This window comes from Pristis pectinata, chromosome 22, assembly GCF_009764475.1.
Source record: "Pristis pectinata isolate sPriPec2 chromosome 22, sPriPec2.1.pri, whole genome shotgun sequence".
Taxonomy (NCBI): Eukaryota; Metazoa; Chordata; class Chondrichthyes; order Rhinopristiformes; family Pristidae; genus Pristis; species Pristis pectinata.
This window is the reverse complement of record NC_067426.1, coordinates 16,142,082-16,152,630: the sequence shown is the minus strand read 5'-3', so window position 1 is coordinate 16,152,630 and position 10,549 is coordinate 16,142,082. Positions and strand designations below refer to the sequence as shown.

The following is a 10,549-nucleotide window of genomic DNA, read 5'->3' as shown; positions in this document are numbered from 1 at the left end:
CCCTTGACCTCTTTGCAACTTTAAAAGCTTCTTTTCTCACTCAAGAAGGATACTTGATTTGAGACATCGGCTCTGTTTCTCTCCTCATGGATGCTGCTTGATATGCTGAGTGCTTCCAGCATTTTCTATTTTTCTTTTGGATTTGCAGATTTGCAATTTCATTGTTTCATTCACTAAAACAGATTATCAGTTCCATTAGCACTATGCATGGAATATTACTATGTGTATATTGGCTGCCACTTTTCCTACATTACAACATGGACTGTTGTGGACTTCTCCATAATAATAAAGAATACATCTTGTATGTAATATACTAGGTGTGAAACAATTTAGAATGTTCTGAGATTGCAAAAGTTTGTATATAAATACAAGGATAATGTTTTTCCTAATGTGCCCTAGTGTTCTCTAGACAATGAGTTGGCCAATGATGACTGAGCAATGTCCTATACTTTTGTCTAGGTAGTTTCCTAGTAGCTCACTTCATTTACACAGTTGCACTTTGAAGGTTAGTTTCTCAGTGGGCTATCATATGTTCCTTTCTGTTTACTTTCAGGAAAGCAATCAATGGTTTCTCTTTCAATATTCAGTAAAGGTTGGGAACATAGGAACTAGGGGAGACTATTTAACTCTTCAAACCTGTTGCACCATTCTGTTTGTAGCCATCCTCTGATTCAACTCCATTTACAGTGAAAGCTTAGTTACCTTGCTTTTTAGACTGTGGATGCTCTAATAACCATCAGTTCTGGGAGTGTAGACAGGCTAATGAAGAGACCGCATTGAGGAAGCAGTTGGGCTGAAGATACCATGCCAAGAGAGTGGGCAGGCTGATGGGAGGGCAGCACCAAAGGAGTACCAAGGGAATGGCCATATCAACTCTTAATTAACTGGCATATTTAATTTACCAGCACTTGTCAACTCTGGGCACATGCTGAAGAACAAAGCTTTTACTGTACCTGTCCTTGCCCCATATCCCTTGATACCTCTACCCCATAACCTGATATCTTTATCCCATATTCCTTAATGCTTTTGCCTTGTATCCCTTCAGGCCTTTGAAATAACAAAACCTACAAATCTGGCCTGAAAACCATCAGAGCTGGAAACTCAGTTTATTTTCCCTCCAGCACAGGAAAACTGAAGCAAATTATAATGACTCCACGGCGACCCAATGGAGATCAGCTAATAATATGGGCAGAGCTTGATCCTTGAGTCTCCCTGACATTGAAACTCAAAGGAAGAGACTAATAAAAGTAAATTTTGGTTCCTTAAAGGATGGTTAAGGAAAATTAATAATGGCCAATAAGGAAATCGAAGCTGTCTGGTATTTTGTAGCTGTCTACACATTAAAACATACCAAAAATCGTTGGTAAGCATGGAAGAAAAGAAATGGAGGACCATAAAACAATTAATATCACTATAGAAAGGTAAATATATTCTATAAGGAAAATATATTCAGAGGATTGGTAAACAGCAAAAGTAGTGCAACAATTCAGGAAAGGAGGGAGAGAGAAAGTAGGGATCTGCCGTCCAGCTAGCTTGATATCAACTGTCAGAAAATGATAGAATCCATTGTTAAGAAAGTAATAGTAGAGCACTTTTCAAGACATTACTTGATCAAACAGAGTCAACATTATTTTCTGAAAGGAGAATTTTTTTAACAAATTTATTGGAATTCTTTGAGGGTATTAGAGAAAGGATAGGTGAAGGATGCATTGTATTTAGATTTCCACAAAATGCTCAGTAAGATGCCACGTAAGAGCTACTGTACAAGATAAAGCTTTGTGGGATCAAAAGTAATATATTAATATGGATTGAGTATTGATTAACAGACAGAAATCAGAGCAGGGATAAACAGATCATTTTGAGGTTGGCAAGCTCTAAGTAGTTGATTTCCTCAGGGATCAGTGTGGAAATCAGTTATTTACAACATATATTAGATGAAGTGTAATGTATCCAAGTGTGCTCACAATACAAAGATGAGTGCAAAAGTAATCTGTGAGGAGGACATAAAAGAGATAACAAAGGAATAAAGGCAAACTTAGTGGACAAAAATGATGGCTGGTGGAATGATGTGGGGAAATTAGCCCTTTTGCTGGGAATAGAAATGCCGAAAAGTATTAAAATGTTGTAGGCAAAACAAATTTTGTGTTCAGAGAGATTCAGATATCCTTGTAAAAGAATAAAGTGTCAGCATGTGAGCGCAGCAAATGATTAGCAAGGCAAATGGAATGTTGGCGTTTATTGGAAGGGGCATGGAGTATAACAGGAAGGAAGTCTTGCAAAGCTGTAGGGGGCTTTGGTGAGACCATACCTGAAATATTGTACATAATATATCCTTATTTAAGTAAGGATATACTTGCCTTGAAGATGCTCCAGTGAATGTTTTCTAGTTTGATTCCTGGGATGAGGAGTTGTCCTTGGAGGAACAATTGAGTAGCACAAGCTTGTATTCTCTAAGTATAGAAGAATTAGAAGTGATTATGAGAGGGCTTGACAGAGTAGACATTGTGACTCACAAGCTACTGATACTAATGTACTCAGTTAAGATTGACATTAGGAAATATTATTTGGCAAGAGAGGGGTTGCTTTATTAATTCAGTTATCTGACATCAGGTAGAATTGTTTATAAGTTTATTTCCTTCAAGGTTATGTTATAAACCTACCTACAGGAAATATTCCTTTTCTAATTAGGGTGCTCAATATCAATTTATGTAACTGAGTGAGCAGGATTTGCCTAATTAGAGTTCTGTGAATGGCCTCTTGTAGTCCTTGATGCAATGTACAGGGTCTATGTACATAACATCAGGTCATCATGATAAGCCACTTCCATCTGTCTGACCTGGTGCTTCATTGAAAAAAAATCTGCTGGGCCTGCACCATAGTAACAAGTTCCATGGCCGATTATCCACTGTGAGTTTGTTTGTCAAATGAAAGCTGCTTGCCTCTTGAAGCCAAGGTCACTTTTAGTCACTGAAGGAAACTGAGTATAAATAGTATCGGGTGTAACCAGCTCACTAGGTGCCTTTGGAGGTTAGTGTTGTACTGAGATTTGGAGGCAAGCATATCTGCTCCACTCTCAGCCCAATTCTGCTCAGTACATCTACAACAATAGTTTTGCAGTGTTGAGAGCTAGGGATTTTGGTTTCCAGTTAAGATCAGAACTTTAAGCTGCCTTGAGCTGCCAATACCATTGCATTGTGCCATTTGAGTGCTAAATTCAGAGAGGTTCCAACTTGGCAGTGAGGAGATTATGGCTTGTGTCAATGTTTTGCTCGATAAATGCCAATGTGTTCCTGGAGTACGACAGAGTGCAATCTTATACACTATCTTGAGCCAGCAGAGAGACCTGAAGGCCAGCTCTGAGTTCTCACATCACAGCTGCTCCTGTGAAACCATGCAGACAGTTCGCTTGAAAACTCCACAGGTTACCTGTCAGATGGTATCTGATGTGCTGGTGAAGACAGTAAGTTTTATGAAGAACCTTCCTTCGTTCCACCACCTTCCCAGAGCAGATCAGTTGCTGTTACTGGAAAACTGCTGGACGCCATTGTTTTTGTTGGGATTGGCCCAGGAGAGAGTGAGCTTTGACGTGATAGAGACTCCAGGCCACAGTATGCTGAAGAGAATCTTGCTGAATAGGCAAGGCCTGATCAAGACAGGGGAAGAGAAAAGGAGACAGCCAACACTTGCTGGTGTACAAAGGGTAAAAATGTGTCTGCACAAGTTCTGGGATTTGGATCTGAGTCCAACAGGATACGCATACCTGAAAGGAGCTATCCTCTTCAACCCCGGTAACTAAACATCCTCTTTTTTTATTTTAGTGTATGTAATGAACTAAAGGAATTGTAATAGTGCCAATTTTACACAAAATAAATTAGATTACAAAAGCCCAACAGTAATTTTCCTGTGACAGTAACATTGGTAACAGGGTGGCACAGAAGTTAGTGCTGTTGCCTCACAGCTCCAGAAACCTGGATTTGGTTTTGTCAGTGTAGAATTGACATGTTCTCTGTGTGAATTTCCATCACATCCCAAAGGTGTGATAGTAGGTTAACTGGCTATTGTAAACTAGTGTATCTAAGTGGCAAAAAATTAAAGGGGAGTTGATAGTGTGTGAGTGAGTGTGTGAGTGTGTGGGTGGAGAGAGAATAAGTTGCAGAGCTACACGGAAAAAATGAGAGGGGGAATGAGATGGGATTGTACTCCTGAGAGCTGGCACGGACTCGATGGACTGAATGATTTCCTTCTGTGTTGTGTTAAGTAAATAATATGTCAACAGTAGTTTGAGCACCAGCTGGGGGTTCACAGTTTGGAGGTCCTTTCAACTTTCAGACAAGGATTTAAAAAAAATAATTACACCTCTTTTTTTGGGATGTGATTATTTATTCATAATTCCTGACAGGTTTTTTCTGTTTTTCTTATCTTTCTTTGTTCTTTAAGATTTCCACCACTTTTGGAGGTCTGGCTCCTCTGCATAACCAACAGGAATGCAACCCAAACTGCCCAGTTTTCTGCTCATGAACCTTTTGTGTGATGCCTAACCCAGCTGAGGGTTGAAGTTGGGGCCGTGTTTTGGATTTAATGGTCAGACAGTGGGAAACTTAAAAATGACTCTAATCACAGAGTGTCCCGGAAATAAAGCAAATGAGTGTGATATTCATTTCGGATGGCTTGACTTGAAGGGCTGATCCTTTCAATTAAATGCTCTGATTGTTCATAGACTTGCTGCTTCTAGCTCCGTTGACTGCTTGGGTTTCACATCTGATCTTATTTGTACTTCTGCCTTTTGCAGACTTGCCTGGACTCCAAGCTCCTGATTACATTGAAAGCCTCCAGTGGGAAGCACAGCGCGCACTCCACAAGGTCCTGGTGCCTCTTCCTTCCCGGGACAACAGCCGCTTTGCCAGTGTTTTACTCACCGTCTCTGCCCTGAAAACCATCAGCCCTGATCTCATAATAGAACTCTTCTTCAGGCCAGTGGTCGGAACAGCTGACATGAATGAGGTGCTGCTAGAGATGCTTTATACCCAGTGAAGAGCAGCCACCATCATTACTGCTAGTCAACTGCTTACTTGACCCCTGCACACATTACCTGCCTGGACAAGCCTCTCTGCACACTCACAGCTCACCCACATCACTTGGTCACCTCTACCTTACTGCCTACCTACAACACCTGCCCATTGAAGCCTCAGTACTCACCCACATCCTCTCCCACTTGTACTTCACTGCTTGCTCATTGATCAACCATGTCATATACCCTTCCACACCTCACTGCTGCTTATCCAATCCCCACTTTAATCACACACACCTCATTATTTATCCATTGCCCACTAAAACCTCATTGCTCACTTGCAGAGCCACAATCATACCTTAATGACCATCCACATTTCCCTGTCCTGTCATTCCCACCTACTCTATTGTTTTATATAGTTATTTTTTTTATCACGAATAAAAATATTTTGCTCATTTTAAACAGTTTATTGCAGAGAGCTTTACTGAGTCAATACACTTATTGTCAATTCAAAGAAACCCTTGAGTATAAATGTAGACATTTCATTCAGGTTACTCTATGAATATTCTACATCAAAACATGCCTTTGGGTAACTGCTTAAGCCCACATGGAATCTTAACATCTGGCTATGGGATGCTCAGTGTTTAGGAAAAGGAGCAGGAATGCAGCCCCTTGAATCTACTTGTTTGTCACATGAAAAACTAAAGATACCATATCCCATCATAAAAGAAAATGCTGGAAAAACTCAGCAGGTCATGCAGCATCTATGAAAAGAGAAACAGTCAATGTTTTGGGTCTATGACCCTTCAGAACTGGGAAAGAGAGGGATGCAAGTTAGTTTACAATAGGCGAGAAGGTGAAGGACAGATGTGCAGAACAAAGGGAGTGTCTTATAGGATGAGTCAAAATGGCTTAATGGGGACAGTTAGCAGCACATTAAGCTTCTGGGTCTGGTGTATTGAGTTGTTAATGGTAAGATGGTGGAAGCTGCCAGGCAGGCTGCACTTGTGGTGTAGGATAAGGAAAAAACAAAATGGAAAATGCTGGAAAAACTAAGCAGATCAGGCAGCATCTGTGGAAAGAGAAACAGTTAATCAGTCCTAATAAAGAGAAATAAGTCAGTCTGGGCAGCAGCAAAATTTCTCTCTTAGAGTGAACACATATGGCAGATGGGATAAGGTATAATGACTGCTTAATTTATTGCTGATGTGATTCTGGCATACTGGACATGTGGACATGTTCAGCAAGCCAGACTACACAGAAAGGAAAGGAAAAAAAGAATGGCAGGTGGAAATGCTTCTTGTATGTAGACAGGAAGAAAGAGCATGTTATCCAAGTTAAGAGAATTCAGTAAGTGCTGGAGGAACTCAGCAGGTCAGTCAGCATCCATGGAGGGAACTAAACAGTCGACATTTTGAGCCGAGACCCTTCATCAGGACTGGAAAGGAAGAGGGCAGAAGCCAGAATAAGAAGGTGGGGGGAGGGGGAGGAGCACACACAGGCAGGTGGTAGGTGGGTTCAGGTGAGAGGGGGATGGTAGGTGGGTGGGGGAGGGGGAGAAGATGTAATAAGCTGAAAGGTGAAAGGTAGAAGATGCAAAGGGCTGGAGAAGATGGAATCTGCTCTCAGTCCACAGGAGTGACTCTGAGCTTCCAGTTGCCCACTATTTTAATTCATGATCCCACTCCCAATCTGGCCTATCGGTCTGTGGCCTACTGCACTGTTACAATGAGGCCCAATAAAAGCTTGAGGAACAGCACTTTATTTTCCATCTCGGCATGTTGCAGCTTGCATGACTCAATATTGAATTCTACAACTTAAGGTAACGTGATTTCTCTGTCTGTATCAGTAGTCCACCTGTTCTTTTTCTCTGGAAGTAGAGAACATGCCCACCCCGATCTGCTAGACATGTCTTCCTGCTCTGCATTTCACAACTCCAATGTTCTTTTCTCTATGTTCTTTTGCCTATGTTCTCACACTCTAACTGTTCCCATTCACTCATTCACCAGATAATGTTGTTTACAGCCAATCCCCATGGTCACTCCAGTTTTACTCTATCAGAGACATCCTCCCCTACCCTTCCTGCAACGTAACAAACTTCTTTTCTCTCCTTCCCAGTTCTTATGGTCTTCAACCTGAAACGTTAACTCTCCTGCTCCTTCCATCTGTACGACCTGACCTGTTGAGTACTTCCAGCATTTTCTGTTTTTATTTTAGATTTTCAGCATCTGCAGTTTTTTGGATGTTTATGTCATATTTCCCAAAATTGAGTTCTTTGTACAGAACCTGAAGTTATATAGGTTGATTGTCACTGTTCCCTACTGATCAAATGCGGACTGTACAGTGTGCTTTCTTACAACCAGCTGTTCAAAGGTTAAAAAGAATGCCAAAACCCCCCATTGCTGTTTATCAGACCCAGAATACACTAGAATGCATATTTCCACTAACAGAATCAAAGTAACAAACTCTTGGTAAGGGATAATGGTTCAAAGTCATAGAGTCACAGAGAGATACAGCACAGACACAGGTCCTTTGTCCCACCAAGTCTGGTAAAAATTGGTAAATTGGTTTATTATTGTCACATTTACTGAGGTACAGTGAAAAACTTGTCTTGTGTATTGTTCATACAGATCAATTCATTACAACAGTGCATTGAGGAAGTACAAGATAAAACAATAACAGACTGCGGAATAAAGTGTTACAATTATAGAGTCAGCGCTGACCATCAGTCATTCATTTTACACTAATCTTGCATTAATCCTGCATTTTTATTCTCCCCACATTTTTCACAACTCTCCCCACCACCACATTCTATCACTCATCTACATTAGGGGAACTTGCAATGGCCTATTAGCCTGAATGTTTTTGGGATGTGAGAGGAAACCAGAGCACCCAAATGAATTGGATTGGTTTATTATTGTCACTTGTACTGAGGTACAATGAAAAACCTGTCTTACATACCGTTCATACAGATCAATTCATTACACAGTGCATTGAGGCAGTACAAGGTAAAACAGTACAGAATGCAGAGTAAAGTGTCACAGCTACAGAGAAAGTGCAGTGCAGGTAGACAATAAAGTGCAAGGTCATAACGAGGTAGATTGTGAGATCAAGAGTCCATCTTATTGTACTAGCGAACTGTTCAATAGTCTTATAACAACGGGACAGAAGCTGTCCTTGAGCCTGGTGGTATGTGCTTTAAGGCTTTCGTATTTTCTGTCAGATGGGAGAGGGGAGATGAGAGAAGGTCCCAGGTGGGTGGGGTCTTTGATTATGCTGGCTGCTTTACCGAGGCAGCGAGAAGTATAGACCAGAGTCCATAGAGGGGAGGCTGGTTTCTGTGATGTGCTGAGCTGTGTCCACAACCCTCTGCAGTTTCTTGTGGTCCTGGGCGGAGCAGTTACCATACCAAGCTGTGATGCATCCAAGTAGGATGCTTTCTACGGTGCATTGAAAAAAAGTTGGTGAGTGTCAAAGGGGACATGCCAAACTTTGTTAGTCTCCTGAGGAAGTAGAGGCACTGGTGAACTTTCTTGGCCGTGGCATCTACGTGGTTGGACCAGGGCAGACTATTGGTGATGTTCACTCCTAGGAACTTGAAGCTCTCAACCCTCTTGACTTCAGCAGTTAACGTAGACAGGTGCATGTGCACCGCTCACCTTCCTGAAGTCAATGACCAGCTCTTTTGTTTGCTGACATTGAGGGAAAGGTTGTTGTCATGACACCATGTCACTAGGTTCTCTATCTCCTTCCTTGCCATGACCAGCCTCTTGAAGCACTTCATGATGGTGGACATCAGAGCCACTGGGCAGTCGTCATCAAGGCATGTTACCTTGTTTTTCTTAGGTACCGGGGTGATAGTGGTCTTAAAGCGGGTGGGAACCTCAGATTGAAACAGGGAGAGGTCAAAAATGTCTACAAATACCTCTGCCAGCTGATTCTACACAGTATCTGAGGACATGGCCAGGGATGCCATCCAGGCCAGATGCTTTCCACGAGTTCACTCTCCGGAAGACTGATCTTACGTCCTCAACAGAGAGCATGGGTTCGGGTGCGTTGGAGACTTGTCAGGGTGGGTGGTGACATACCAATCTCCTTCTGTTCAAAGCGTGCATAGAATGCCCTCATCGGGAAGGGATGCGCTGTTGTCGGTGATGCTGCCTGAATTCATTTTGTAGCCCATTATAACATGTAAGCCCTGCCACAACTGACAGCTGGTTTGGGACTCGATTTTGGACTGATATTGTCTCTTAGCATCTCCAATAGCTTTACAGAGATCGTATCTCAATTTCTTGTAAAGGTCAGGGTCACCTGATTTGAATGCTGTAGTCCCAGACTTCAGTTGGGAGTGGATCTCCCAGTTCATCCATGGTTTCTGGTTTGGGAACATCTGGATTGTCCTCTTTGGTACATAGAGAGAATGTGCAAACTCCACTTGGACGACATCTGAGATCACAACTGAACCCAGGTCTTGTGTGCTGTGAGGCAGCAGCTCTAATAGCTGCTCCACTGTGCAAGTGTGTGCTTTTCATCGTAATTTGTGGGTAGAGTGACCTGGTGGCATACAGTTTTTCTTCAGGTAAAGCCTCCTATGCCTGGTATTCCAATGCTGTCTTCCATCTAAATACTAATTAGATACATTTGCTTGTCTTCAAAGGATATAGGCAGGATACAGCATTGCAAATTAGAATCTATAAGCTTTGTATTTCTAAAGTATCTTTAACGTTACAAAACATCCTAAGGCACTTCACAGGAGAGTTATTAAACTAAATTTAACACACAACCGCAATAGGAAATATTAGAACTTGGTCAAAGAGGTATGAAGTTTAAGGAGCATTTTAAATGAATGCAGAGAGATGAAGAGCCAGACAGATTCAGAGAATGAATTTGTGAGCTCAGGGATTAGGAGGCCGAAGGCACTGTCACCAACGGTGTGTTACGGACTCGGTGAATGTCCCTTTAAGATAGAGTTAGTTGTGTGTGTGTGTGTGTGTGTGTGTGTGTGTGTGTGTGTGGCGTGCTTACGTCAACAGAAGATAAAGGATGTAATGACGTTGTTGAAGAAGTCAGTCGAAGTCGAAGAGGGAGAGAGAGAGAAAAGGGAGAGAGACACCAGCCTGCTAGTTTCTCTATCGATGGAGGAGAAACAATAACTGTGTCTGTTACTGCAATCCACGTATGAAAATTGGAAGTAATCCGGTGGAGTTCACTTTGTTGCTGACCTGTAGAAGGAAACAGGTATTTGTGTGGACGACCACGATTCGGATGCTTTTCGGATTTCGTAATTACTCTCTATGTTCTCTCTACATCTACGTTTTATCTTCAGACAACGGTGGTTGTTGAAGAAGCCTTTGCTTATGTTTCACCTTATGGCTTGCTGAACTGAACTTCAAGAACCATTCCTGGACTTGGAGTTTGGGTTAATGTTCAAGGTTTAACATTTTTAATTCTAACATACTAACATCTTTACTTTTATTTTTCTTATTATCATAAGTAGTGATTAATAAAATAGTCTTTAACACTGAATCATGACTGTGTTTC

General features: G+C 41.7%; 1 protein-coding gene across 1 annotated transcript; it reads left to right on the top strand.

The window, feature by feature from the left end:
- The first annotated feature begins 3,039 nt into the window (after positions 1-3,039).
- On the top strand, positions 3,040-6,466 carry nr0b2a (nuclear receptor subfamily 0, group B, member 2a). Its single transcript, XM_052036438.1, has 2 exons — positions 3,040-3,788; positions 4,790-6,466. The coding sequence occupies exons 1-2, from the start codon at positions 3,248-3,250 to the stop codon at positions 5,029-5,031; spliced, it is 783 nt and encodes a 260-aa protein (XP_051892398.1). The 5' UTR covers positions 3,040-3,247; the 3' UTR covers positions 5,032-6,466.
- Positions 6,467-10,549: the final 4,083 nt, after the last annotated feature.

Excerpts from the sequence above, each read along its gene's own strand:
- nr0b2a (XM_052036438.1), top strand. The coding sequence starts at position 3,248 with ATGGCTTGTGTCAATGTTTTGCTCGATAAATGCCAATGTGTTCCTGGA. Across the intron at positions 3,789-4,789 it reads AGCTATCCTCTTCAACCCCG|ACTTGCCTGGACTCCAAGCT; the intron begins GTAACTAAACAT and ends TGCCTTTTGCAG.